The 27648-nt window shown below is 49.8% G+C and overlaps 1 protein-coding gene across 4 annotated transcripts in view; it reads left to right on the top strand.

Moving 5' to 3' along the window:
* CRTC3 (CREB regulated transcription coactivator 3) overlaps positions 1–27648 on the top strand; it is a 109898-nt gene that overhangs the window by 70329 nt on the left and 11921 nt on the right. For all 4 annotated transcript variants that reach the window (XR_009263794.1, XR_009263793.1, XR_009263795.1 and 1 more), the window contains exons 6-11: positions 1340–1440; positions 7213–7248; positions 9133–9218; positions 11543–11592; positions 17161–17378; positions 20674–20972. Coding sequence is in view for 1 of the 4 variants with exons in the window: in XM_058736497.1 (XP_058592480.1) it covers positions 1340–1440; positions 7213–7248; positions 9133–9218; positions 11543–11592; positions 17161–17378; positions 20674–20972 (790 nt within the window). In the remaining 3 variants the exon portion in view is untranslated. The remainder of the gene's footprint in view (positions 1–1339; positions 1441–7212; positions 7249–9132; positions 9219–11542; positions 11593–17160; positions 17379–20673; positions 20973–27648) is intronic.

Raw genomic sequence — 27648 nt, forward strand, 5'->3', positions numbered from 1 at the left:
ACACAGGTAAATATCTCTGACAGGAAAGGCTGGTAAGAACCTCTTTTAAAGAAAACACAACCACAATGCCATTGACAAAATTAACAGTGATTGTAATACCCAGGCTACCTTCACATTTGCCCAGTTATCTCTCTGCATTTGACTGATGTTCTCTTGAGCCTCTTTGACTCTGTAAAGGAGCCAGAATCCAAACCGAGGGGGTCTCTGACCCCAGGGGGCACGCTCTTCTTGATGCATCATGCAGCCTCCGAATCTCCTGTACCCCCGTCTGAGCACAGCACTGCCACGGTGCCCAGTCAGGCCACGCGGCTTTACTGGCCATGTGAGGCTCTCACCTGGAACAGACCACAGGGAAGCATTTTAGGCTAATCGGAGGTCTCTCACAAAAGGCAGGGAGTTTGACGGTTGGATAAGTAAATAATTGTCTCTTAAGAGTTAAGCTTATGCAGCCCCTGGAACCGTCTGGGAGCATTTCAGAAATTCACTCCAGATCAGTGGTTCCCAAACTTTCTGCCTTAGGACTCCTTTACAGTCTCCAAGACGTTAAGGCCCTCAAAGAGTGTTTGCATAAGTGGCTGTGTCTGTTGACATCAGGCTATCCCTACTAGACGTTCAACTGGGAGATTTATAAAAGATACTTGTGCACTTAAAAATAACAAAGTAGCAATCACAAACTCATCACGTGTGTATGTAAAAAGATGCCTTCTTCTAGGAAGCACAGTTACATTTTCCAAACCACAGAAGAGTCCACTGAGAAGAGTGGCAGTGCTGTGCCTTTTACAAACCTCCCCGAAGATAGAGATAGCGGGTCCTCGGCCTGACCCCACAGCTGCCATGTTCCTGACGAGAGCGAGGGCAGAAGGGCAAAGAACATGTAGTATTATTTTCAAAGTCGTCTTGGCCTTGCGTTCTCCCTGGAAGGGCCGGAGGAGCCCTGTGGTAGGTGGCCCTTCACACAGGAGTTATTCTCAGATGGAGAGACTCTGGTGCAGAGAATGCACGGGTCCCAGCGGTCTTCTGAGTTGCAAGGGGGAACAGGAAGCCCCTTAAGGGAGGCGGTGAGTCCAAGGTCTGCGTTGTCGGAGTAGATGGTTACGCCATTAGCCTCCAAGCACAAGACTGTGCAGGCACAGACTGCCATCTTTTTGGGTGTGGGAGATCCTCAGAGGCTGTGGTTTGATGTGAGGGACTTCAGGTAGGTTCCAACTCCTCATCTTAACAGATGATTGTAAATTCCTCATTCCTGCCTTCTCTCCTGTGGGCAATTTTCAGCAAAGAATATTGCCTTCTTACTAAAGACAAATGGATTTTCAGCCAGACTCTCTCCTCCTCCCCTTAGGACCAATTCTGATTCCGCCCTTCACACGAGTGCCCTGAGCGCCAAGCCCCAGGACCCCTATGGAGGAGGGGGCCAGTCGGCCTGGCCTGCCCCATACATGGGTAAGACACAAAGGCCCCTGCTAACAGCCTCTGTGCTTTCTCACTGTTTGGAATGACACGAACTCCGGGATTTGGCCTTCATTCACCTTCCTCCACCACTTGAACCACTCTGATGTGTCTTCCTGTTCCCGTCTCTTCCTCTCTCACCTACCCTGGCCTACCTGGACCAACACCCTTGGCTCTGTCGCCATTTCTGTGGAGCTGTCCTTGATCTTCCTCCCTCCGCCGACCCACAGCTACCCACCCATGTCCTTCCACCCCAAGTTCCTCCCTGCACATGCCTGTCTTGGCACCTGTCACCTGACTGTCTTTCTCATGGGTGTGCCTCTCCCCCTCTGCTCAGTGTGGATTTCCTGAAGTCGGCATTTTAACGGTCTTACTTCCAGCAGGGTGCCCAGCACACGGGAGCCCTCGGTGTTGGAGAACTGTGGAGAAGTTACACAGTGGCTCGCGTGCATGGAGCACTGGGCTAGAACGGACTCTAGGTGCTGACATCCAACCTGCGGGGCTCCCTAAGACACTTTCCAAGCCTGCCTTTCCCTCTGCGGTTGATAATCTAGTAGGAAAAATGGTGTTGAATTACCTGTTCCCTGTGCAGATTGGCTCTTGTCCACAAACAGTTAGGGCCGCGTGTTTGGTCTTAAAACAGGAGCATAAGTAAATCTTGGTCAAGATAATAGCAGCTTTTCTGGTTTTCTTTATTTTTGAGGCCATTGAAGCCCTAGATAGTCTCTGTTCCTTCCAAGGAGAATGTCCAAGGTCTTATTTCCTTGCCCACGGTAGGGATGGGATTAAGTTAGTAACAATTGTTGCTGTATTTGCTCCCTTGGTGCAGTTCAGAGATGGCTGCATTTGCCCAAACGTTCATTTACGTTTCAAGTGTCAGGTGGTTGAGAGGTGGTCTGGGCCACAAGGCTGTGTCTCCACCCACGGGAGTGTGAGCGTCAGGCTGGCGGTATCGTGGGAGCTGGACGGGAGTCCGGTGCTCACTGCCGAGGGAAATGGGGTGCACGGGAGATGCGGTAGTTTGGCCTCAGGAGAGGCATTGATGGGAGCAAAGAGAGAAACCCCAGAACGGCAGAGGCTGTGATCAGTGGAGGTGCCAGGAAGTACAGCAGGACCCTGGTCTCCCTGAACCGAGAGGGAACCAGATTGATGGATTTTCGCCCCGGAACCGTGAGTAACGAGCTGCATTTCTGCCCCTGCCGTTCCTTCATTTGTGTTGTCGTCCTCTCTGCAAAGTTTATGCTTCCGCAGAAAGGGCCAGAATCCTCGAGACAAGAAGGAAATCGTGGGTAATTTTAAGGAAGGAGCCTTTCAGGCCTGCGTGCAGAGAGGAAAGAAAGTAAGTGAAGGAGGCGATTAACTGAGTGAGCTAGCCTGGGTGGGGAGGAGATTGTCCAGGTCGGTCGGAGGGCAGAAAGGCAACAGAACGGAAACGTTGATCGCGGTAGACAGACCAAGAAAGAAACCCTGGAGCAGAATTTCTGGGTTGACCTGAGAATCAAGGTGGTCACTCCTTTGCAAATCAGCAGGTAGAGATTGTTGGGCCCTTGTGGCTGACAGCCGGGGAAGGTGGGCTGACCTCCCAGCTCGAGCCTCCGAGCTGTGTGCCTGCTTCTCTGCAGCAGCCTTGCAAGAATAGCATAGCTCAGAAACACATCCAAATAAGGATGTGTTTACATGGGAAAGCCAGCGTGTTTAAAGTATTCTTCAAGTCTCCAAGGATGGGGCTTATTTCTGGAGAATTCTGTTTGTTGGTGGGAGCTATTTTAAATAGTTTCGTGTATTTTCCCCCTGTAATTCATTAAAGTTTTTTTTCATTCTCTTTTCCTTTTGGATTTTAAAAATATCAATTAGCTTTGCAAAAAGGTATTTCTTATTATAGGACCAACCAAATAAAGTAAAGGTTTAAAAAGTGATGGGAAACTGTAATTGAAGCCCAGGATTTAGGCTCTGCAGCAGACACAGTAAAAAGTGCTCTTTCCCTGGGAATCTTCCCCGAGCATAATGATGTAGCTAGCTCAGTCCATGTTTTTCTTTGTTGGTTTGCTTTAAGCTGATAAGGGAGCATCTGCTCTTACGTAACTACATGAGCAATAAACTGTGATCCATCCATGAGCGGGAGTCTGTGTCCCCGGAGGAAGAAGCCATTAGTCTGATACATGGCTTCGCAATTTTCATAACGGTTATTGAGTCGCGTGACAATTAGGCGTCAACAGTAAGTGGTTGATGTAAATGACAGAAATAAACTTACACACCCAGACAAGGTTCTTACAGTTTCTCTCTTCTTACTTAATTATCCAGAACCTACGAAGAGAAGCGTTGACCATTTCCCTGGCAGCAGGTGCACTTGGCCATTTCACACGCACACAGCCCGGCCAGCAGAAGGGCTCCGTGTGAGCCTGGCTCAGTCTCCTAGCCTAGGACTGTCCCCTAACTGCCCTCCGCTCCCTCGCTCCCACGTTGCCGTGGAGGAGGGGGCTGGAGCGGTCCCTGTCCTTTCCGGGACCCAAGAGCGTGTGGGAATCATCTGTGCACCCACAGCTATAGATAGATGCTGAGTTGTACCAGCTTTGGGAACTGCAGCCCTGAGCCCCTCCCCTGGGAAAGAGGCATGGCTTGGACCTCCGGTGGCCTTTCAGCAGGCAGATGCTGTGACCCGCTCAGTTAAGGAGAAGGTCTCAAATGCAAATAACCCTGAAGGAAATGAGCCCGTTAATGACCCTTTGTGTATGTAGAGGACGGAGAGGGGGAGGGCACAAGCATCCCAGATCTTAAGAGGGTCCGAAGGTGTCACCCAGACAGCAAGAGTGCCAGGACGGGGAGGCTGAAGGGACCCACCTCCTGCTGCACCTGCCACATCCCTGCTCAGCAAACCCAGCCGGTGCCAGGAGTTTAGATTTGTCCGGCATGGGAGCGGGCAGAAGGAACGTGGTCTGGGTTGCATTTGGGAGGTCAGCCCTCCGTGGCTCCGAGGCCTCGAGGGTTCCCGGAACACAGATGGAGCCGTGGTCGTTGCCGTCCCCTGTGGGACCGATGTGGGTGAGTGTCCTCTGTTTCCAGATGTTCAGTCACAGCGCGTTCCCTTTTTTAGCGTTAGCGCTTTATTTATAGTTGTATCCTAGGGCATTTTTTTAATCCAGTAATAAAAAATCCAGGCTTGGATATTTTGGTTCTGTGTTGGGTTGGCGCTAGCATCCATTACCGCCACCCCCGTTCTTGCTGTTACCTGAAGCCGCGAGCCTGTCGCCCGTGATTTCCCCCATTCCCACACCCCTCGCACCGTTCAGCAGCCAAGTCCGGGCCGTTCTGTCCTGCAGTGAGCCTCAGAGCCACCTCCTTCTGTCCTCGCTGCCCGGGCCCACTGCCTGCTTGCCTGGACCGGTCTGCTGGTTTCCCGCCCGCTCTCCCTGCCTTGGGGCTTTCTCCTTCCCAGCCATCCCGCTCTCCCGCTGCTAGAACCCTCTCTCCAAAGCCCGACTGTGATCCCATCACTCCTGATTGCTGCGTCGTCACACCCGTAACTGGCAGGCTCCTTCAGTCCAGCCTCATCCGCCACTCCTCCCACCTTGTGCTCCGGCCATTCTGGCCCCTGCTGTACACACTGGCCTTGCCTCTCCTTCCCACTCTTCCCTTCTTCCCCGTCTCTTCCCCACCCTCCTCTCCTTCCCCTCCTCCTCCCGTCTTTACACTGGGGCATCCCCTTCACCCTCACTCCCCAGTGTCTAAATCCCTACACAGAGTCCCAGAATTTGCAGGCAGTGTGATCTTGGGGCTGCTAATAGTGACTGCCTCATAGGGCCGCTGTGAGGACGGCATAGACTGCCTCACAGAGCTGGGGAGCCTGGCACATAGTAAATGAACAGTAATGTTGGCTCTCAATGTCATCATCCTTGTCATTATCCTTCATGGGCCTGACTCAGATGCCTCCTCCTCCAGGAAGGCTTCCTTCTGTTTCATTGGTACCAACGGGATAGCAGAGGGGTGATGTCTGCTTGCCACTCCGTCTCACAAGGTAGCCCTCGGCTCCTCGCGTATGAGGGGGAGGTCAGCCTTCCTAATGGAGCCCAGGGTGGCTGGGGTCTTGATGACGAAGAGATGTTGCAACATAGCTCGCCAGATTGCCGATTCAAGCTTAGCTTATTATTTGTAATGGGATAGTCACTGTTTCCCGGTCAGAATGGTCAAGTTCCAGGCCCTTTCTCAAGATGAGGGTCCCCAAGGAAGCCAAAGTATGAATCAGAAGTTTCTCTCCCCTCCTCCTGACGCTGCTGATTGAGAGCCACGCCCTTTGTCTCTCTGCACCTCGTTTCCCAGTGCTCTCTGCTCACCTTGCTTTCCTTGGACGTGTCACATGGGGATTAAGCTCTAGCCTCGTCCGAGTCCCTAAGAGAGCAGGCGAGGACTGTCTGTGGAGGGTCCTCGGAGGTGATCATTAAAACCAGATTCCTGGGCCCATCCTCACACCCTCTGAATCAGTCTTCGAGACAGGCCCAGGAACCTGCGTTTTAACGGGCTTACCCAACTCTTGGCGTGCACCAAAGTAAAGTCCTGGGTCACTAACCTAGATTCTGTTTGCGTGGGCTGAGAGAGGTTCTGTCTTTATGAGTGAGCTTAATTTATCCACCTGTTAGCGCTCCTGGGGATTCTCAGCGGTGCCCCCTGCCTTGGGCCCCACCACGATGGGCCGTCTTCTACCTGTTTTGGAGAACTTGCCTCCTTGTTCCGACTTCTCCCCTCTGCCCTGCTATCTGGCCACGCCTAGCACTCGCCAGTGCAGGAACTTGATGAATGCAGGTTGAATGAATGATCGTCAGACATTTCCTTTAAGCTGCAGAGGCTCATCAGGTTAACTGATAGGTTGAGCTTTCTCCAGAAACTTAACTAAGCTTTACCCATGTAAGCCTCTTTAAAGACTTAGCACTTAAAACTTTGTCCCGATTTTATACCGAAAACTCACTGTGTTTCATTACTCCAAGGAGCATGGTAACGTATCATTCTTGGCATAGTTCGTGGGTTATCACTTAGAGCAATGGGAAATACTGTACTTTGTCATCTGCACTGTATTTTATGGGTTAAAAATGCTGGATTAGCCAGAATATATTCCCAGTCAAATTTTTTTAAAACTTTGTGAATAGCTGTCACATACACTACTTAAATTGACTGAGACTCCAGGTAAATTTATTTTTAAAATAACTTGACCCCCTTGTAAGCAATACTTATATATTTATGTAAAATATATTAAAAAATATATATATATATATATATATATAACAAGGCACAACATGGAACTTCCAGTTTGTCCCTCTAGATACACGTGGTAAGTGTGGAACAGTCATGTGGATTTTTGGATTTACCTGCCCTTCCCCCACCCCACCCCACACGTGGGAACATTTTGATCTTTATTTCTTTCCTTTGTGATTTGAATAGAGGTTCTCAGACTTTGTACATTGTCTTTCTTTCAGGATAGAGTCAGTTAAAAAAAATTAAGACGGAGATAATTTTAAAGGAAAAGGAAAGTAGAAAGGAGCCAGCTTTAGACTTAAATAAATCCTGTCTATTTTAATTTTAGTATAAATGCTAATGCACCTTGGGAAGAGCATCCGTGTACCAAAACCACCTTTTTCTATTTCAAAATTCTATTTTCTATTTCTATTTTCAAAATTCTATTTCAAATCAGAAAGAGTCACTGATTCTTGGCTAAATAAAATTGGAAGTACCACATAAAAGTGTTTTTTTTTTTTTTTTTGTTCCTTTCTCTCCCACTAGGTTTCTGTGATGGTGAGAACGATGTACACGGGGAAGGTATGAACTGATTTCACCTACCGGTGCCGAGCGAGATGCTAACCGCAGTATCTGTAGCCTCCTTTCCACTCTGAACTCTTCACAGTCCTGTGTCCAGGACTTCCCCAAATGCTGACACGAGCCACGATCAAGGGCAGGAGAGAGGAACCATGTAGTAGTTAGGTCACAGAAGTTGTAACCACATGAAAATATTAATGAATCAGTCACTGAAACCACTAGTTATCCAAACACTTTGTTTCTCAGCTGTCTCTTCGAATCTAGAAAGTTTTGCAGGTTAAGGCACCCGGCTGGTGCCTTAACTTAAGGCCCACATTCAGGGTAGAGATTACTTAAAAATAAAATCTAGAGGGGCGCCTGGGTAGCTCAGTCAGCTGACTGTCCGACGTCGGTTCGGGTCATGATCTCACAGTTTGTGAGTTCAAGCCCCGCGTCGGGCTCTGTGCTGACAGCTCAGAGCCTGGAGCCTGCTTCAGATTCTGTGTCCCCCTCTCTCTCTCCCCCTTCCCCCATACCCCGAGGCTGTGTCTCTCCCTGTCTCTGAAAAATGAATAAACCTTAAAAAAACCCACTTTTTTTAATAAAGTAAAATCTAAAAAGAAAAAGAAAAGAAAGTTTTCAACAGATGCAAATAACAGTGGGAGGAAAGGCAAACTGATTGCAAAGTGAAATTGCCAGTTTTGCAGAAGATACTGAGCTTCATAAAGCCATTTGGAGCTGGCAACCTACTGACGGAGGAGGGCGTGACCCGGTTCATTTATTCACTGAGCACCAGGCGCGGTTTTCTTTCTCTAAATCTTTATAACCTGAAACTTAATTTGACCAAATAAGCTTTTCAAAAGAAAGTGGCTCGAATAACAGGATGAAGAGGGACACCCTCCCACCCCACCCCCAGCCCCCACCAGGAACGGTGGTTCACCCTGGAATATCCAAGCCGAAATGGCAGCCGTGTCCTCATTCTCAGGATTTATTTTGCAAGTTTGGTCTCTGTTTCAAGTGACTTCTTTCTGGGGCCTCTTATCCTCGGGTGCACAGACTGTCCTGGTGTGGGGCCACGACAGTCACGCCAGAGGCCGTGTAGCCACGGAGACCCAACAGCAGTTGTAGTTCTGAGCTGTCGCCAGTGCCTCTCGGGTTGAATCCCCTTCCTGACATCAGATCCCCCAACCCCCGGTCTCCCCTGGCCAGACCCAGGACGTTAACATCCTCCCTGGTGTGGAGCTGGCTGTTCAGTGGCTCTGCTTCAGACCGTCTGGATTCTCAGTTCCCGTCCACCTGCCGCCCCCACCCGCCAGGGAGCAGCCTCCCTGCCACCTTCCATGCTGGGTCCCTCTTCTCTTTACTGCCCTCATTTCATCCCTCCTGGGCCACTGTGGCCTCTCCTCACCCCGCCAGCTTCCATGCTCTCCTTGCCCAGCTTTCAGGGCCTCCCCTCCCCCAATCTGGCCTCAACCTTCTGAACTTTATTTCCTGCCACTCTTTTCTTACGCCGTGCTCTGTTGAGAAGCGTATCTCCATTCCGTAGTTGCCCGCCATTTCCTTGCTTCTGGGCCTTTTTTCCTCATCTCATCTCTCGGGAATGTGTTTTCCTGTGCCCCCAAAGGGCTCCACCGGGTGCCCGGCTGCAGAGGCCTGCACTGTCTGTTCCCTGTCTGCACGGCAGCCCCCTGACGCCCTGGTTCTCACATGCGGCCCCTCGCTGCACCTTACACTCCAGGGCTGAATCCAGGGCTGCCCCACAGCAACGCGCAAAACCCCTTCTTCAGTAGCGAGTCCATACAGAACGTGTCCTATAAAATCACTTTTTTTGCAAAGATGATGAGTTTGGCCGAGGGTGGGATGGCCACCTTCTAAGCACAGTGAATATGCTTTTCCTCCCCCCTTTAGTGCTATCTTTCCCCGGCCCGCTGAAAGAAGAGAATCTGCTAAATGTTCCCAAGCCTCTGCCAAAACAGCTGTGGGAGGCCAAGGAGGTAAGCGACCGTCCTCAGCCGTGTGTGTTGTCCCCGGGTATTTGCACGCCCGACGTCGGTGTGAAGTCCTGCAGTAGGGAAAATAGGAGGAATTGAGAGAGAAGGAAGAGAGGGTGTCAGGGGACAGAGATGGACAACCGTTGGGGATGATGGTTTAAACGAAACTTAACAGTTGTGTTGATGAGCTGGTACAGTGATCTCCTGGCTTACGGTTTTCCTGTGAATTTACTCATTCCGAAAAGCCTATCCGTCCTTCTCACCTCAGTCCTGTTCCTAAAAGCACAGACACCTCGTTGCTGCTAGTCATGGGCACATTTTCTGTTTTATAGCCAGACCTCCTCCTCCCTGTCACCAGCTTCGGCCCCCTTTCTTGAATCCAGGGTATTTGACCTGAGTTCTCGGGGGAGTCAGTAAACAAGTCCTCTGTCTTGTGATTTCTGTGAGCCTCTGAGTATTTGCACGCACAGCTGTGCTAGCTGACCTCCGCCGTGGCGCTCGCCGTAAACCTCGCTGCAGAAGCAAGGCGTCCCCGGGTACTTGACTTGGCCTTTCTTCCGGTAGGGAGGCTGTGTTGCCTTTGAAAGAAAACAGTTTGTCTGTGCTGGCCACGAGCGAGACTCTGTCACCACTGCCTGTGCTGACTTAACTCTCCCACCTGTTCAGGGTCCCCTGGTCCAGTTTTAGTTTCTTCTGCCAAATGTATCGAAGTCATCGTTAGCATTAAGGGTGGGCTAGAAAGGGGTTTTTTTTGTGGGTTGTTTTTTTTTTTTTTTTTTTGTAAAAGCAAGATGTATGTGATGTTTCACCTTTTTTTTGGATGGAATTTAAAATTCACATACTTAAACATAGGAGAAGCACCCGCACTGTCTTTGGGGCCGTGGGAGGCACAGGCGGGTTTGGAGCCTTTTTTCAGAAGACACGCGTGGCTTCTCCAGCGGAGGGGTGGCGGTACCCACTCTTGCCTGAGCCCCGGGGACTGCTCTCTCCGGAGAGCCGTCCTCACCATGGTTCTTGCGGCCACGCAGCACTCTGTAGATCGTTTCTGGGACAAGAGTGAGTCAACGGTACATTCGGGTTTTTTCCCCAACATCTGTTTATCACGCCCCTACCGCCAGGCATCCTGGCTGCCGGGATAGATGCTACAATGAACAAAATGAAAATCCCTGCCCCCTCTCCCCAAGCTTCGACTCTAGTTAAAATGTGTATTTTCTTCTGACATTAATTTCCTCCTTCTTCACCCGGTTTTGTTTTCTTTCTTCTTTTCTTGTGAGGCCAGTTGGAAAAGTAATGTTTATTTAAAAGCTCTCTATATTGGGGCGCCTGGGTGGCGCAGTCGGTTAAGCGTCCGACTTCAGCCAGGTCACGATCTCGCGGTCCGTGAGTTCGAGCCCCGCGTCGGGCTCTGGGCTGATGGCTCGGAGCCTGGAGCCTGTTTCAGATTCTGTGTCTCCCTCTCTCTCTGCCCCTCCCCCGTTCATGCTCTGTCTCTCTCTGTCCCAAAAATAAATAAAAAACGTTGAAAAAAAATTTTTAAATAAATAAATAAATAAATAAATAAATAAATAAATAAAAGCTCTCTATAGAAAACATCGGGTTTTAAAAAATATATATATATATATATATATTTATTTTTGAGAGCGATAGAGCATGGGTGGGGGAGGGGGCAGGGAGAGAGGGAGACACAGACTCCGAAGCAGGCTCCAGGGTCTGAGCTGTCAGCACAGAGCCCGACGCGGGGCTCGAACCCTCAGACCGCGAGATCATGACCTGAGCTGAAGCCGGCCGCTTAAGCAACTGCGCCACTCAGGTGCCCCAACATTGGCCTTTTTGAAGGAAATAATACTCCTCTAGAAGATAAATTAACACGTCAAAAATCAAGAAACTTGGCTGTGGGGCTCCTGGGTGGCTCAGTGGGTTAAGCATCCGACTTTATCTGGGTCATGATCTCACAGTGATTTGGTCCGTGAGTTCGAGCCCCGCCTCGGGCTCTGTGCTGCCAGCTCGGAGCCTGGAGCCTGCTTCAGAGTCTGTGTCTCCCTCTCTCTCTGCCCCTCCCTCGCTCATGCTCTGTCTCTCAAAAATAAATAAACATTAAAAAAAAATTGTTTTCTTAAAAAAAGGAAGAAAGTTCACTCATGTTCTGCCTCCCCCCGGGCCGGGAAAAGTCTAGTCAGAACAGAAACGTGTGCCGTGCGAGGATGCTCCCCCAAGCGCTGGCTCTCCTTGCACTGACTGGGGCCCCAGGACACTGACAAAGACTCTTTCAAAAAACTGGCATCTGACTTCGCAGTGTGTAAGCCCCGATTACTGTTGTCTCTCCCCAGATTCAGTCCCTGTCAGGGCGCCCTCGGTCCTGTGATGTTGGAAGCGGCAGGTAAGTAACTTACGTTCTGCCCATTCACGGCTCAGAGACCGTACCGTGGGTTCTCCCGGAAGGAGAGCCTCATTGCTTTGTCACAAAACCCTGGGAAGCTTCACTTACCATGTGTGAATGGGAAGTCCACTGAATTTTTTTTTTTAGGGACAGCAGCTCCCCTTGGTACTCACGTTTCATTTGTTTAAAGTCGTCAAGTTGCGTAACCGCAGTGCCAAGTGAAACGGCCCTAGATGCACCCGAGAGGAACACAGCCGAGCGTTGGTCAGTACCCGGCTCCGCTGTAGAAACAGAAGCCGAAGGCCCGTGGCATCGGGGACGGTGGCCAGGGAGGGCGACAGCGTCCGTCAGCCTGGGGGCTTCCTTGCGCAGAAGGCGATTGAGAGTGTGTCCCTGAGCACCCTTCGTGCCACTGAGATACACGATTACGAGTGATACGTTTCACGTGAGGTACGTTTTACCACGATTTAAAAAACTGAGCGGAAGATGAACATCGTGGGAGAAATTTGCAACTACAAAAAGAGTGTTTTTGAAACCACTGATTCGCCTGTGCGTTCAGGAGCGTACAGCTTTACTCCCTAAAAGATTTGAGACAGCTCACAAGAAGTAGGTATGGTACCAACATTAATGCAGGAAGTTCATGAGGAAATCGGGGCTGCGGACGAGCGGGGAGCTGGGAGGGATAATGAAGCCCCCACGTCAACAGGCGCCCCTCGAACTGGCCCGCGAGATGGGGTACAGCGTGCACACCGACGGAGCCCTGGGGACCCGAGGGGCAGGGTCCTCACAGAGCCCCCCAGGGCTGTCCCACCGCTTCGAACCAAAATCAGCTGAGAAGCAGCGACTCTTTCCGGGTCTCGAAATAATGTGGTGTGAAAACGGGACCCTTGCACGATCTACCTGAGGACGAGCACACATTTCAGAGTCTGTGGACGGAGTTAATCGACCTCAGGCCGTCGTTGCGTGTTATTTCCCCAGCAAAGCTTTCTATGTGTTTTTCACGGCAGTTCATTCAGGGAACTGCCTACGGAGTCCCCTGAGTGCGGACTTTATTTCTTTCTCCCCTTTTCTTTTTTGGCTAAACCTAAACTCGTGCAATTAACAGTCCACCGAGCTGAGCTGAGGATTGACCTTCTCTTCAAAAAGTCAAAAAGCCTGGCAGGACACATACCTGGACGGAAGACCAGCACACCTGGGGCGCAGGACGTCCCCGCAGATAGGGGGCGATGTGGTTTTTATGGAAAGGGCTAAGATTTTCTTCAAGAACCAGTTTGGGCTCACCCCTCGGACAACTGAGGGATCAAGACTCCAAAGGCCCACGTTCCGGGGAACGAGGCTGCGAATTGTTGGCCGCCTCCCCTCCCCCTGACCAGAGCTTTAGAGCTGGCGTTTCGCAGATAAAGAGTGTTGTTTTCTTGCTCTTGTGTTAGAGGCGGGGTTCTATTCAGTGACTCTTAGTCATTCAAGTATTTATTGGCCCCCTGATTGTAGGTGCTGGGGTAGAGCAGTGAACAAAGCACATCAAGTCCCTGCTTTTCAAGGAGCCGATGCTCTAGAGGAGACAGACGGGCAGGGGCAGTTAGGCAGATAAATATGTCATGTGTTGGTGGGCGCCAGGAGGAAGAAGGCAAAGGCAGATCGGCAAGCCCCTTCTTGGCTGAGATGCTGTGTGACCCGAACCTGGGAGGAGGAGCCGAAGGGGGACGTGTTCCGGGCGGAGGGGACAGCAAGTCAGAGACCCTGAGGCAGGCGTGTGCCTGGAGAATGCGGAGGCTGGCGTAGCTTGCGTGGGACTTGAAGTCAGAGTGGAATCATCAGAGGGTTTTGAACTAGGGATACTGTCACATGCCTCATATCAGATTCAGGAGAGAACTCGGGCCGGGAGTAAGTATATCTGGAAAGTTACAGCTTGTATTTCTCTCAGCCAAAGAGAAACTGTTTTAATGTCACCAATGACCTGCTTCACACTGGCCAGTGATTTTCCCCATCCCTGTTACGAGCCGCGGGACCCTGCCTTCCGCCCTTCCTCCCACTGCAGTCCCTCCCCACCCACCCACCCCCACCCCCACCCCCACCCCCACCCCATGGGTCTCTCTTCTCTCAGCCCGAGAGCCCGTCTGCTCTCAGGGTGATCAGCTCTGGGTTCCCAAGCTCCTTTTCCTAGACCTTGACCTTTAACCCTACGACCGGTGTCCTGCATCCAGCCCCCCGAAAGACAAGGTTTCCCGTTCAGTTTCTCTACAACCAAAATTACCTTTCCTCCTCATCCGTCACATTGGACACCTTTCCTTCTTCCCCATTTCTTTCCAAGCCTCCACAGTTAACCCCCTTACCTGTACCCAGAAAGGGAGGCCACCCAGAAGGAACGCTCAGCTCCCCTCCTGCCCGATTCCCCTCACCATTCTGTTTTCGTGGGATCAGAGCCATAGGTGCCCCCTCCTGTTCAGGAGGTGCCCCCTCACCTTACCCATGCCCTGGCCCTACGTCCCCACTGGGCTCTCCGAAGCCTCTCCCTCCTGCTTGCCCTTCCCTCTCCTGAGTGTTTGGCCCTTCCCAGCCCTTCTACTAGGTTTTTCAGTCTACGTTTCAGTGTACTTACTAAGGAAGCTACACTGAAAAAGCCCTTCCTTAGCCCTGAGTTCCCTTTCCGTTCCTTCTGTTCCTTCCCTCCCTTCCTCCCTCCCTCCCTCCCTCCCTCCCTCCCTCCCTCCCTCCCTCCCTTCCTTCCTTCCTTCCTTCCTTCCTTCCTTCCTTCCTTCCTTCCTTCTCGTTTCCAGAATTCTTAGCCACACTTTTGGAAGAGTATTTACTGTTGAGTCTTCCTTAAGGCCTGTCCATTCCTCAGCCTACTGTGGCCTGGCCTCTGCCCCCGCTGTTCCTCAGGAGACATCCCAAGTACACATCCTCTTGCACTGTGGGGACTCCGTGTCTAAGACAGAATTCATTATCGTCCCCCGAGCACCTACCCTTACCCCCGGTGTGCTCATACACCCCAGTGTCCCTAGGCTGGCATCCCCATGCTGCAAAATCCGGAGTCCTTCTCGAGGACTGCTGCAGGTGTCTTCAGACTTCATCCGTGTCTCTCCATTCCCACATGCTCTCCCTTTGTCACCTGGGACTACTCAGCAGCAGCCACCACTGACCTTGCTGCCCCCAGGCTCTGCTCCCTGTGCGTCCTCCCTCCCCCGTCTATTAGCCACACTGTCCTCAGAATGACTAGGTCTCCCCCTGCCCCCCCACCGAGCCTTCCACTGGGTTCTTGTCTGTCTGAGCCTTGTGCGCTCTCTGCCTACCTATCCAGTCCCGCCTCCTATCGCCACCGCCTCTCCTGAACTTGACCTTCCTGCTGTATTTCCTGCGGTATCTAAATTCCTTGGGCACACTGTGTGGTTTCACGCTTCCCTGCTTTGCCCAGGCTGTGAACTCTGCCTGAAATGGTTTTCCCACCTAGATGCTCTGAATTCCTGGGCCTTCGAACTCAGCCCAGGAGCCCCCCGGGGAGTCCCCCCACCCCCCCGCCTGCCCGTCATCCCCTCCACACCTTATGCCACCAGGCTCTGTCACTGCACTACAGAATTGTGTTATATGGCTGCTTTGTCTGAGTCTCTTGAGGCCCGAATGCCTGTGGCTGGTCCCTGGGAGGTGACGTGTTGACATTGCCTTCCGCTGCTCCTGGCTAACGGCGCCTTCCTCCAGCTGTTTTCCTCCTCTTCAGCCCCACAGCTCTCCTCCTGGTCAGACCTGGACCACACAGGAGCCTTCTTTTTTTTTTTCTTTTTTTTTTTTTTAATTTTTAATGTTTTCATTTATTTTTGAGACACAGAGAGACAGAGCATGAGCAGGGGAGGAGCAGAGAGGGAGGGTGACACGGAATCCGAAGCTCTAGGCTCCGAACTGTCAGCACAGAGCCCGACGAGGGGCTCAAACTCACGAACCGTGAGATCATGACCTGAGCCGAAGTCGGGCGCTCGACTGACTGAACCCCCCCAGGCTCCCCCACACAGGAGCCTTCTAACAGGCTCTCCCTGCCTCAGCGTCTGCTCCCTCACGCCGTCCTCCACATTGTAACCACGGTGTTATCTCTGAGGCGGCATTCTCCAGCCTATGCTGGCCTCCCTACTTCTCACAGTCCCTGATCTGGACCCTTCAGAACAGCACATCCTCTCACCCCTTGTTCACTTCACTCCCCTCCTGCCTCATCTGCTACCCACCCCTTCCCGGCCTCTGCTCTCACTCCCTGGCCACGCTGCTTCCTTGAAGCGTGAGCACCCTGCCCTGTGCTCGGTGAAGGCTTCCTTCCCCCGCCCATCCTGACAGTGACAACTCCCGCTTCTGTGTCCTCAGTGTCACGCGTCCCTAACGGTCCTCCCAACCCCTTATCGGCCCAGGCCCCACACGCTTCCTTCCACACTGCAGTCGCTTGCTTTACTGCCGGTCTGTCTCTCCCGCCTGCCTGTGAACCCCAAGCGTGGTGCTCCTCAGGCCTGGGCTGGGCAGCCCCTCCCGGAGCCCCACACTTTAGAGGCCCCACTCCCCTTGAGTCTGGCGTCCCAAGGGGCCCCTGGGGGACACACCACCTGCCTGAGGGGCGGGGTGGGGGGATGTGGAGTGTGGCCGGGCCTTGGCCTGCAGGCTGGGATAGCCCCACGGGTGGCCCCCGGTGAGGAGCGGGCTGCGGTGGACGGAGGACGACACCCCCCGTGTGTCCCCGTGTGGAACTTCAAGGAACCGGGCGATTCTCAGCTTGAATCTGGCTTTCCAGAACTATCAAGAAGGTGTCGTTTTCCGGGACAGTGTAAGAGTTCGTTCACTTGATTCATAACTTTTAGAAGTTTAGACGCACGGTCTGTGGGCCTCCATCTGAGCTCTGGCTCCAGGCCTGCAGACGTCAGGGGTGAGCCTGACGGCGAATCCGCTGGCTCGGCTCGTCCTCACATGGCCCGCCCTCAGCCCAGCGCCTGGCACGCGGTGTCCCCCCCCCCCCACCCCCGGCACGTTACCAGCAGGCGACTGCCAGCATGTCTTTCTCACTTCAAAACTTACGAAGATTCTAACTGAAAAAATATATCTTAGAAGGTACCTGTTTGATGCCGACGTTCTTTTCGTTTGTTTGTTTTCTTGTCTTTTTTTTTTTTTTTTTTTTTTGGTGGGAAAGATACTTTTAAAATCTAGCAAAAAGAACTCCATAAATATAAAGCAGTGCCTCACATTTTGTATAGGGCTTTATAATTTTCAAAGAACTTTTGCACCCACAGTCCGATCTGCTCGCGGAAGATATTTCTGTAAAGTGGGCATAGGTGATGTCCTTAGTCTGAGTTAACAGGTAAGGCGGTTGCCCTTCAGAGAGGTTAAGCCAAGGATGCAAGTTCTCAGAACGAGGGAGAGTTAAAGCCCACGACGCCGGGGCCTGGGTGTTTGATACCCGCTGCCTTTATTCAACAAGCACATTCTGTTCCCCAGCAGCCAAATGCACTTTAGAAAGTAATCTCTCTCTCTCTCTCTCTCTCTCTCTCTCTCTCTCTCTCTCTCTCTCTTTCTCTTCCTCTCTCTCTTTATTTTTTTTCCCAGTGCTTTTCCACACAACGGCCAAAACATAGGCCTCTCCCCCTTTCTGGGGACCCTGAATACCGGGGGGTCGCTGCCAGACCTAACCAACCTCCACTATTCCGCGCCCCTGCCGGCCTCACTGGACACCAGTGACCACATCTTTGGTAGTATGAGTGTGGGGAACAGTGTGGGCAACCTGCCAGCCTCTATGACTCACCTGGGCATAAGAAGCTCTTCCGGTAAGTGCCGGCCACTCACTAAGGGCCGCACCCATGTAGGTGCCCAAGTGGCTGAATCACAGGTGGCCCCCAGCCAGGCGGCCTATTAGTCGTTCAATGAGAATGACTGCATCCGACTTAGAGATAAGTTACGTTATCGGTTCTGGTAGCTCTTGACCCCTGCCGATGTTTCCCTTTGGTGGTCTGTTTCTGCCGGGTTGGATGGGCTCTAGCACACTGGGCTAAACCTTGTCCTCTATCGTCCTCACCAGCCCGGGTGTCCTGGGACTGGGAGAGTAGGATGGGAGAGTCCAGGAAAACAAGGCCTTTCCTTTCTGTGTTCACTGAACAATGTCTGGGGCTCTTAATCAAACGTATGCTGGTGGTTTATAATTACGGCTCTCTCTCTAGATCCCTCTAATTTCCCATTGGGTTTCAAAAGAGAATACTTTGAATTTTATTTTATTTATTATTATTATTATTTTAATGTTTATTTTGGAGAGTGAGAGCGTGAGCTGGAAAGGGGCAGAGAGAGTGGGGAACAGAGAACTCAAGTGGCCTCTGCTGACAACAGAGAGCCCCACATGGGGCTTGAACTCGTGAACCGTGAGATCATGACCTGAGCCAAAGTTGGACGCTCCACCCAGGTGCCACAGAGAATATTATGGATTTTAGAAAATTTGTGAGGGATACGATGAAAATATTTTATACTAGATAGATAAATATATTAAATAGAAATCTACCACAGTTTAAAATTATTGGTTCAAATTATTGGTTCAAATCAGAGGTGCCTAAAGATGCAGCATATGGCTATATTAAAATGTTGCCACGGCAGGCGGGTGGGGGGCGGGGGGCGCCTCAGTGGTTCAGTCGAGTGAGCCTCCGACTCCGGCTCAGGTCATGATCTCACAGTTCGTGAGTTCGAGCCCCACGTCGGGCTGTCTGCTGTCAGCGCAGAGCCCGCTTCAGATCCTCTGTCCCCCTCTCTCTGTGCCCCTCCCCTGCTTTCTGTCTGTCTCTCCCAAAATAAATAAATAAATTAAAAAAAAAAAAGGGGGGATTAAAAAAACGTTGCCATGATGAGACTTGGGTTACTGTACAAGTTTGAGGGCCCGCAGCTCAGATCCTATGTTGGAACACGACTGAATTTACTTGAACCTCCACAGACGCTCTTGTCCATGCCTGAGGCAGGTATTGACCCCGTACTCCCAGTGGTGCCGTCCACCCCTCCCGCTGTAAGGGTTCCCAAGAACTGTGGTGTGGACCGTTCACCCTCTGGAAGGGCTCCCCAGTGATGGTCCACCAGTGGGAAAGGGCCTGCTGGTTCACTCAGGTCAGAATTCGCCACTCCCAGGGGAGAAGTCCCCTTTAGCTTGGGCAGCTGGAAGCTTCTCTAATGCTCGTTGCAGTGCAGCCATTGTCCCACAGAATTTTAGAGTTGATTTCAGAGATTACCTTTATTTACTTACTAAGATCATTTCATTATCTTGTCGCTCTACTTTCGTGTGCTTGCTGAATTCTGGAGGTACAAGGGCATCCAAGGTCACCTGAACAAAGCAGCATCAGCACTTAGCTCTCTGGGGTCTTGGGGCAGCTGGGGCAGCCCTTGGCACTTTGCTTCAGCTGCAAGTCCTGTGTTTACCACCACCCTCTATCTTCCTCAAAAAAGTAGTATTTTGTCCAGAACATTGTCAGACCCGATAGCAAGTATTTATATAATTTCTAGGTACTCCTTAAAATGCATGTATACAAGGCTGTACGCGTTTTTTAAAACATCTTTGAGCTTTCCCTCTGAATGAGTGGATTTGTTTTTTAAACTCAGTTCACGTCTTTAGCCCTGATTCTTGAGCCAGCTGGATCTCTGGTCTTTCCGTGGAGACTTACACTGTGCAACAGCTATGTAGGGTTTATCAGAGATGTCTTCCCTATTTAAAAGTTTTTTTTCTATGTTTTTATTTTATTCTTGACAGAGAGAGAGAGAGAGAGAGAGAGACAGAGTGTGAGCAGGGGAGAGGCAGAGAGAGAGGGAGACAGAATCTGAAGCAGGCTCCAGGCTCTAAGCTGTCAGCACAGAGCCCAACGTAGGGCTTGAACTCACAGACTGCGAGACCATGACTTGAGCCAAAGTCAGCCGCCCAACCGACTGAGCCACCCAGGCGCCCCTTCCCTATTTTTTTTAAAGTTTATTTATTTTCAGAGAGAGCATGGGGGAGGGCCAGAGAGAGGGGGAGAGAGAGAATCCCCAGCAGGCCCCAAACTGTCAGTGCAGAGCCCAGATACAGGGCTCGAACTCACGAGCCATGAGATCATGACCTGAGCTGGAACCAAGAGTCAGACACAACCAACTGAGCCACCCAGGTGCCTCTATTAAAAAAAAAAAAAAAAAAGCATTTTCCAGCAAAGAATGCTTTGTCATTGCTGAATTATAGTAACTTTCATCTAACACTGATTTTTTTTTTTTTTTATGAACATAAAAGAACACACAGTTCTGCTCACCCCACCTGCCAATACCAGAATGATGGACTGAACTTTGAAACACGGCATTCCCATTTGAGATGCGTGGTGGCATTGTTAAGTCACGGAGCAAGGCCACTCTGTGCCAGGCCTGGCAGGATGCAGGATACGGTCCCGGCCTCATAGAACTTATGCCCAGAAGCCTGTGCCGTGGAAATGCCTTTTCCCAAACTCTCTTGCTCGTGCTAAAATTCACTACCCTTCCCCCCAAATGACACAAAGAACCGGCGAAAACTTCATTTTCCCTGAATTGGAATAGACTGCCCTTAAAGATTTCTGGGGAGCCGGAAAAGCAAAGAGAAAACAGGAGACACGGGAGGGGGTCCCTTCCTGTGATCCTCTGGGGTGTCCAGGGTATTGACAGGGTCCCCGCCAAGGCAGCGCCCCAGAGCCATGACTCTCAGTGAAGGGAATGCTCTCTGAAGGCAGCGCAGGATCCAGGCAGGTGCCTGGGACAGCGCGTTCGGGGGCTCTAAACAGAATGTGTGCGCGGCCCTGGGGTCTTTTGGCCTGGTTGTGGCTGAGCACACACACCCCTGGCCTCTGTCCAGCCCGCCCAGCGGCCGTTTCCACGCTTCCCCGGGAGTACGACTCGCTGTCACCCTGCGGCCACCAGCTCTCAGTCCGAGTGCATCCTTTCCCCACCACGGCCACGTCGGCCACCAGTGCGCTTAGGGGAGCCGCCAGGAGCTCCCCACGGGCAGAACCGGCATCGAATACGGATAGTAGGAAGTGAAGCTTTCTTTCACCTCAGGGACACGAAAGATTGTGGCGAGTGACTTGTGACTCTGTTGTCCCGTAGGCCTCCAGAGCTCTCGGAGCAACCCCTCCATCCAGGCCACGCTCAGCAAGACTGCACTTTCGTCCTCCCCGAACAGCCACCCACAGACACCCGCGCCCAGCGCCTCTGCCCTTCACCCTTCCCTCCGGCTCTTTTCCCTCAGCAACCCGTCTCTCTCCACCACGGCCCTGAGCGGCCCCTCTCGGCGGCGGCAGCCCCCGGTCAGCCCCCTCACGCTGTCCCCCGGCCCCGAAGCGCATCAGGGTTTCAGCAGACAGCTGTCGGCCACCAGCCCGCTGAACCCCTATCCCGCCGCCCAGGTGAGAACAGACTCTCGGCCCCGCACGCTGAGGCACGCAGGGCCTGGAGTCGGCCCACCCTCCCGGGTGTAGACCCCCAGGTCTCAAATGCAGTCAGCCCTCTTGCACGTGAGGCGGGAGAGAGCAGAGTGGGAATAGCTCAGCGCTAATCACTCCCTAATGGCACATTTGTTGTGAGGATCACAGTTTCCAAACGCACAGATTGCAGGCACTAAGTCACAAAAGCTGGGGTTTGGGGAGAGAGCTGGGGTTTGGGCGTAGAGAACCCAATGCAGATGTGTCTAGGATGGGTAGGGGAGACCAGGTTGGGGTTTTTTTGTTTTGTTTCGTTTTTTATTTTTTTTCTTTTTTTTTTTCTTTTCCTTTCTTTCTCTCTTTCTTTCTTTATTTTATTTTATTTTTTTATTATTTTTAAAATTTACATCCAAGTTAGCGTGTAGTGCAACAATGATTTCAGGAGTATATTCCTTAGTGCCCCTTAACCATTTAGCCCATCCCCCCTCCCACAGCCCCTCCAGTAATGCTCTGTTTGTTCTCCGTATTTATGAGTCTCTTCTGTTTTGTCCCCCTCCCTGTTTTTATATTATTTTTGTTTCCCCTCCCTTACGTTCATCTGTCTTGTCTCTTAAAGTCCTCGTATGGGTGAAGTCCTATGATATTTGTCTTTCTCTGACTAATTTCGCTTAGCACAATACCCTCCAGTTCCATCTACGTAGTTGCAAATGGCAAGATTTCATTCTTTTCGATTGCTGAGTAATACTCCACTGTGTATGTATGCATATATATATATATATATATATATATACATACATACACACACCACATCTTCTTTATCCATTCATCCATTGATGGACATTTGTGCTCTTTCCATACTTTGGCTATTGTTGATAGTGCTGCTATAAACATTGGGGTGTCTGTATCCCTTTGAAACAGCACACCTGGATCCCTTGGATAAATGCTTAGTAGTGCAATTGCTGGGTCGTAGGGTAGTTCTATTTTTAATTTTTTGCGGAACCTCCATACTGTTTTCCAGAGTGGCTGCACCAGCTTGCATTCCCACCAACAACGCAAAAGAGATCCTCTTTCTCCGCATCCTCGCCAACATCTGTTGTTGCCTGAGTTGTTCATGTGAGCCATTCTGACAGGTGTGAGGTGGTATCTCAGTGTGGTTTTGATTTGTATTTCCCTGATGATGAGTCATGTGGAGCATTTTTTCATGTGTCGATTGGCCATCTGGATGTCTTCTTTGGAGAAGTGTCTATTCTTGTCTTTCGCCCATTTCTTCATTGGATTATTTGTTTTTTGGGTGTTCAGTTTGATAAGTTCTTTGTAGATTTTGGATACTAACCCTTTATCTGATGTGTCATTTGTAAATATCTTCTCCCATTCTGTCGGTTGCCTTTTAGTTTTGCTGATTGTTTCCTTCGCTGTGCAGAAGCTTTTTATTTTGATGAGGTCCCAGTAGTTCATTTTCGCTTTTGTTTCCCTGGCCTCCGGAGACGTGTTGAGTAAGAAATTGCTGCGGCCAAGATCAAAGAGGTTTTTGCCTGCTTTCTCCTCGAGGATTTTGATGGCTTCCCATCTTACGTTTAGGTCTTTCATCCATTTTGAGTTTATTTTGTGTCTAGTGTAAGAAAGTGGTCCAGGTTCAGTTTTCTTCATGTCGCTGTCCAGTTTTCCCAGCACCACTTGCTGAAGAGACTGTCTTTATTCCGTTGGATATTCTTTCCTGCTTTGTCAAAGATTAGTTGGCCATACGTTTGTGGGTCCATTTCTGGGTTCTCTGTTCTGTTCCACAGATCTGAGTGTCTTTTGTTTTGTTTTGTTTTTAATTTTTTTTAACATTTATTCTTTTTTTTTTTTTTTTTTTTTTTTTTTTTGAGAAACACCGAACACGAGCAGGGGAGGGGCAGAGAGAGAGGGAGACACAGAATCTGAAGTGTGCTCCAGGCTCTGAGCTGTCAGTACAGAGCCCGACATGGGGCTCAAACTCACAAACCGTGAGATCATGACCTGAGCAGCTGAAACTGGATGCTTAACCAACTGAGCCCCCCAGGGTCTCCCAGGTTGGGGTTTTAAAATTGGTATGAAAAATGACCAGTAACTGATGCTGTAAGTATTTTAAGCCACAGGGGAAAGCCAAAGAAGACATTTAATACCTTCCTGGAGCTTTGATACTGGATTAGACCTCTTCCCTAATTACACCTACAGATTGGAGAATTAGTACTTTTATTGTTCCTGAAGTAACAGGTATATAGTAAAGATGAGATCTCTGTAAAAGGCCCCAAAGAAATCTGTCTAGAGGAGGCACATTTAGGGGCACCTGGGTGGCTCAGTTAGTCGGGTGTCCAACTCCAGCTCAGGTCACGATCTCACTGTTCGTGATTTCAAGCCCCGTATTGGGCTCTGTGCTGACAGCTCGGAGCCTGGAGCCCGCTTTGGATTCTGTGTCTCCCTCTCTCTGCCCCTCCCCTGCTTGCGCTCTGTCTCTCAAAAATGAATAAATGTTAAAAATTTAGAAAGAGGCACATTTTGAAGTCACAAGCCTGTTACAAGAGTTTAGATGCCAAAATATCATATCTTGACTTGTTGACTTTGTATGTATGTATGTATGTATGTATGTATTTATTTATTTATTTATTTATTTATTTTACTTTGTTTTTATTCTAAGCTCTCAGGGCAGTTCTTAACCATAATCACCAATGACTATATTTTCAACCTATGGCTCATTCCCTGGATACATTGTGACATCATTTACTGCCCACCTCACCATAAATGAGTCATGTTTAGCAAGGAGGGGTTAACAGAACCAGTTACTACTCACTCTTACATGAGTCATCCCTTTGGGGAGAGGGAGAGAGGGTATTTCATAATTGTTTTTTTAAAGGTTCTGTTTATGTTATTGGATTGCCTTTAATTTTCAAGATCATTTTATGGGATATAAAAAAATAACACTCTTACTCTCTTAACTACATTTTAAGGAGACTGTAGAGGAGAGAGCCTCCTGTTTTGGATGTTTTCATTTGTGGTGTGCTTAATATTTTGATTTTTTAAAAATTAGTGTTATCCATGCACATGGTTTAAAAAGTCAGATAGTTCTGGGGCGCCTGGGTGGCGCAGTCGGTTAAGCGTCCGACTTCAGCCAGGTCACGATCTCGCGGTCCGTGAGTTCAAGCCCCGCGTCAGGCTCTGGGCCGATGGCTCGGAGCCTGGAGCCTGTTTCCGATTCTGTGTCTCCCTCTCTCTCTGCCCCTCCCCCGTTCATGCTCTGTCTCTCTCTGTCCCAAAAATAAATAAAAAACGTTGAAAAAAAAAATTAAAAAAAAAAAAAGTCAGATAGTTCTAAAGGGCTAGTTGGGAAATAACAGTTGTCTTCCCCTCCCTGACTGACCATGTTTCTTACTCCCTAGAGATGGTTCCTTCCAACCACTGTAACTTTTTTTTCACATTTATTTATTATTGAGAGACAGAGACAGAGTGTGAGCAGGGGAGGGGCAGAGAGAGAAGGAGACACGGAATCCCAAGCAGGCTCCAGGCTCCGAGCTGTCAGCACAGAGCCCGACGCAGGGCTCGAACCTACGAACCCACGAACCGTGAGATCATGACCCGAGCCCAAGTCGGATGCTTAACCGACTGAGCCACCCAGGCGCCCCTCCTTCCAACCTTTTTAGCTGATGTCTTTGGTATAACCATGTTATTTCATGCTTGTTTTGTTCTGGACTTCTCATGTTAGGTTCTATCTGCTGACATCCTCCCATGGAGGATTAGGATATAGCTGTCTCCCCAAACCCCACGCACCCACACACATATTTCCTACCTACCCTCCTCACACCCTGTGCTGTATTGTAATTTTGATGAGAGCAATATTCGGTGTTTAGTGCTTTCACAGTTATAATAGAGCAGTCAAGGGGCGCCTGGGTGGCTCAGTCGGTTAAGCGTCCGACTTGGGCTCATGTCATGATCTCATGGTCTGTGAGTTCCAGCCCCGCGTCGGGCTCTGTGCTGACAGCTCAGAGCCTGGAGCCTGCTTCGGATTCTGTGTCTCCCTCTCTCTCTGCCCCTCCCATGCTCATGCTCTGTCTCTCTGTGTCTCAAAAATAAATAAACACTAAAAAAAAAAAAAAAAAAAAAAGAACAAAATGAACATTTTTTTCTTCACCTGGGAGTTAGTAAATGTCTTACTTTTTTGTTAGTCTGGTTTTCTGTGTACGTATTATTTATCCCATCCCGGCTCTTGGGGCCTGGCTAGATTTCCTCTCAGTACTTTGAAACACAAGCCCTCCAGTAGCTCCCCAAGAAAGAGCACATGTGGTGCTGGCATGACTTAAATATGTCCTTAAACATGACAGGTAGAATACCCATCATTGAACACGTAATTGGTTAGATATAGAATTGAAATCTGAAATAATTTTCTCTCAACATTTTGAAGATACTAATTCATTGCCTTTTTGCAAGTGAGCAATCCAGTGCTATTCTGAGTTTTAACACTTCAAACCAAATCTCCTTTTTTTCCCCGCCAGGGGCTTGTAGGATTTTCTTTTTGTCCCCCAGGGTTCTGAAACTTGACGATCATGTGGCTTAACATGAATCTGGATGGTTGGTGGGTTTCCTCAACCTGGAAACTCTTATCATCCTTCATTTCTGGGAAATCCTCCTTAATTATTTCTTGGATGATTTCCTCCCTTTGATTTCCCTGTTCTCTCTTTCTAGAACTCCTGTTGTGTGAATGTTGGGCCTCCCATCCTTTCCCTCTCACGCCCCTATTTTTCTCTCTCCTCGTCTTTTCACCCTGCTCTCTGGGAGAACTGCTCAACTTTATCTGCCTGCTATTATGCCAAGTTTTCATCTCTGCTCTCATACTTTTATTATCTTATTTTACTTTAAGTTTATTTGTTTATTTTAAGGGAGAGGGAGAGAGAAAAAAGTCCAAGGAGGCTCTGCACTGTCAGTGCGGAGCCCGTCATGGGGCTCCAACTCACGAACTGTGAGATCATGACCTGAGCCGAAATCAGGAGCCAGACGCTTAACGGACTGAGCCCCCCAGGAGTCCCTGCTCTTGTACTTTGAAATTGCCAAGAATTCTTGTTTGTTCTCCGAATGTTCCTCTTTACAGCATCATACTCCTCCCGTGGACGCAATAGCAGTTTTTCACCCCTCTGAGGTTTTCAGTGGTAATTTTTGTTCCAGTTTCTTTTATTTTTTTTGTAATAGAAATCCTCCAAGTTGCCTAAAAGTAGAGAATATAGTGTCCTGAATCTTTCTATACTCATCATCCAGCCTCAACAATCATCAGTGTTTGTGTAATTCTGTTTCAGCCACATCCCTACTTTGAAAAAAATGTATGCAGAGATACCTATCACAAATATTTTATTACACGTGTTTAATAGATGAGGGTTTTCTTTTATAGCCTAAACAGTATAATGGTAATTTTGTTTTTCATGACTACTTCTTGTGGCACAGATTTCTCCAAGTTTCTTTTCTTTGTATGTCTGTCTTAGTCTCTGATTTCCATTCAGATGGTTTCCTCACAGTCTTGTGGTCCTTGGCCCTCTGCTCATCTTTTTTTTTTTTTTTTTTTTTAATATTTATTTTTGAGAGAGAGAGAGCAGGGGAGGGGCAGAGAGAGAAAGGGAGAGAGAGAATCCAAAGCAGGCCCCGCGCTGTCAGCATAGGGTCTGACGTAGGGCTGGAACTCACAGACTATGAGATCGTGACCTGGGCTGAAGTCGGACACTTAACCGACTGAGCCAGCCAGGCGCCCCTCTGCTCCTCTTTAAGAACAGGACACAGAAATACTGATTGGAAGCCCTGTGTAGATGGATGGGCTTGGTGAGTATGGTCTTCACTGTATACTGATCTAGCTTGGCCATTTACGTGGGGGATCCCTGGTGTCATGTAAGTTTCAGGATGTTCTCTCGGGCTGGCCAGATCCCCAGAGGACGCTGGCATACGCCCAGCATCCCGTCTTCCGAGACCCAAGCTGGGGAAGAAAGGGGGAAGCCTCAAGATGCAGTAGTGAGCTCTCTTGAACCCTGTGTTTTCAGTAGAGCGCCTCACCTCCTGGGCTCTGCTGTGCTTTGCGGTCCCTCAGCCGGGTTCTCTCCAGAGCGCTGTCCACTGCCCCCCCACCCAGTCTCCCCATAGACCAGGGCTAAGCCCACCCTTGCCTTGCACAAACTGAGGGGGTCCTTCTGGATCTTCACCCCTGCTTCCTGTTGTCCCCCAGCCTGCCACAGGGACCCTGTGATGGAAATCCGGCTGCCTCTTGGTTGGTCCCCACTGTCTCTGGTCTTTCTCAGCTCTGCTAAGCCAGTGCCTGTGCGTCCACCCACTTTTCGTTCTCTAAATTTTGCTGCCACTTTCTTCCCTCTCGTTTTCTTCGTCCCTGTGTTGTTTATTATTCTGGTGTTATTTCTTTTTAAAGTGTTAATTCATTACTGTTTCCTGTTGTTCAATGTTGTTCTAGTGTTTTTAGTAGAGTTTGGGGAGGCAGCAGAGATAAGTTATTTTTTTTTCCCCATCTTAAACCAGAAGTTATGGCTTTAAAAAAACACACATGATTTTCACTGAGGATGCTGGTTAAATTAGCAGGTGTTTGGTTCTGTTTTGTCTTTTTTTTTTTAAGACACGAGAGATTGTCATTGAATGGGAACTGTTTTGTGGGGAAGTGAGACTT

Source organism: Neofelis nebulosa, chromosome 7 (genome assembly GCF_028018385.1).
Source record: "Neofelis nebulosa isolate mNeoNeb1 chromosome 7, mNeoNeb1.pri, whole genome shotgun sequence".
NCBI classification, from domain to species: Eukaryota; Metazoa; Chordata; class Mammalia; order Carnivora; family Felidae; genus Neofelis; species Neofelis nebulosa.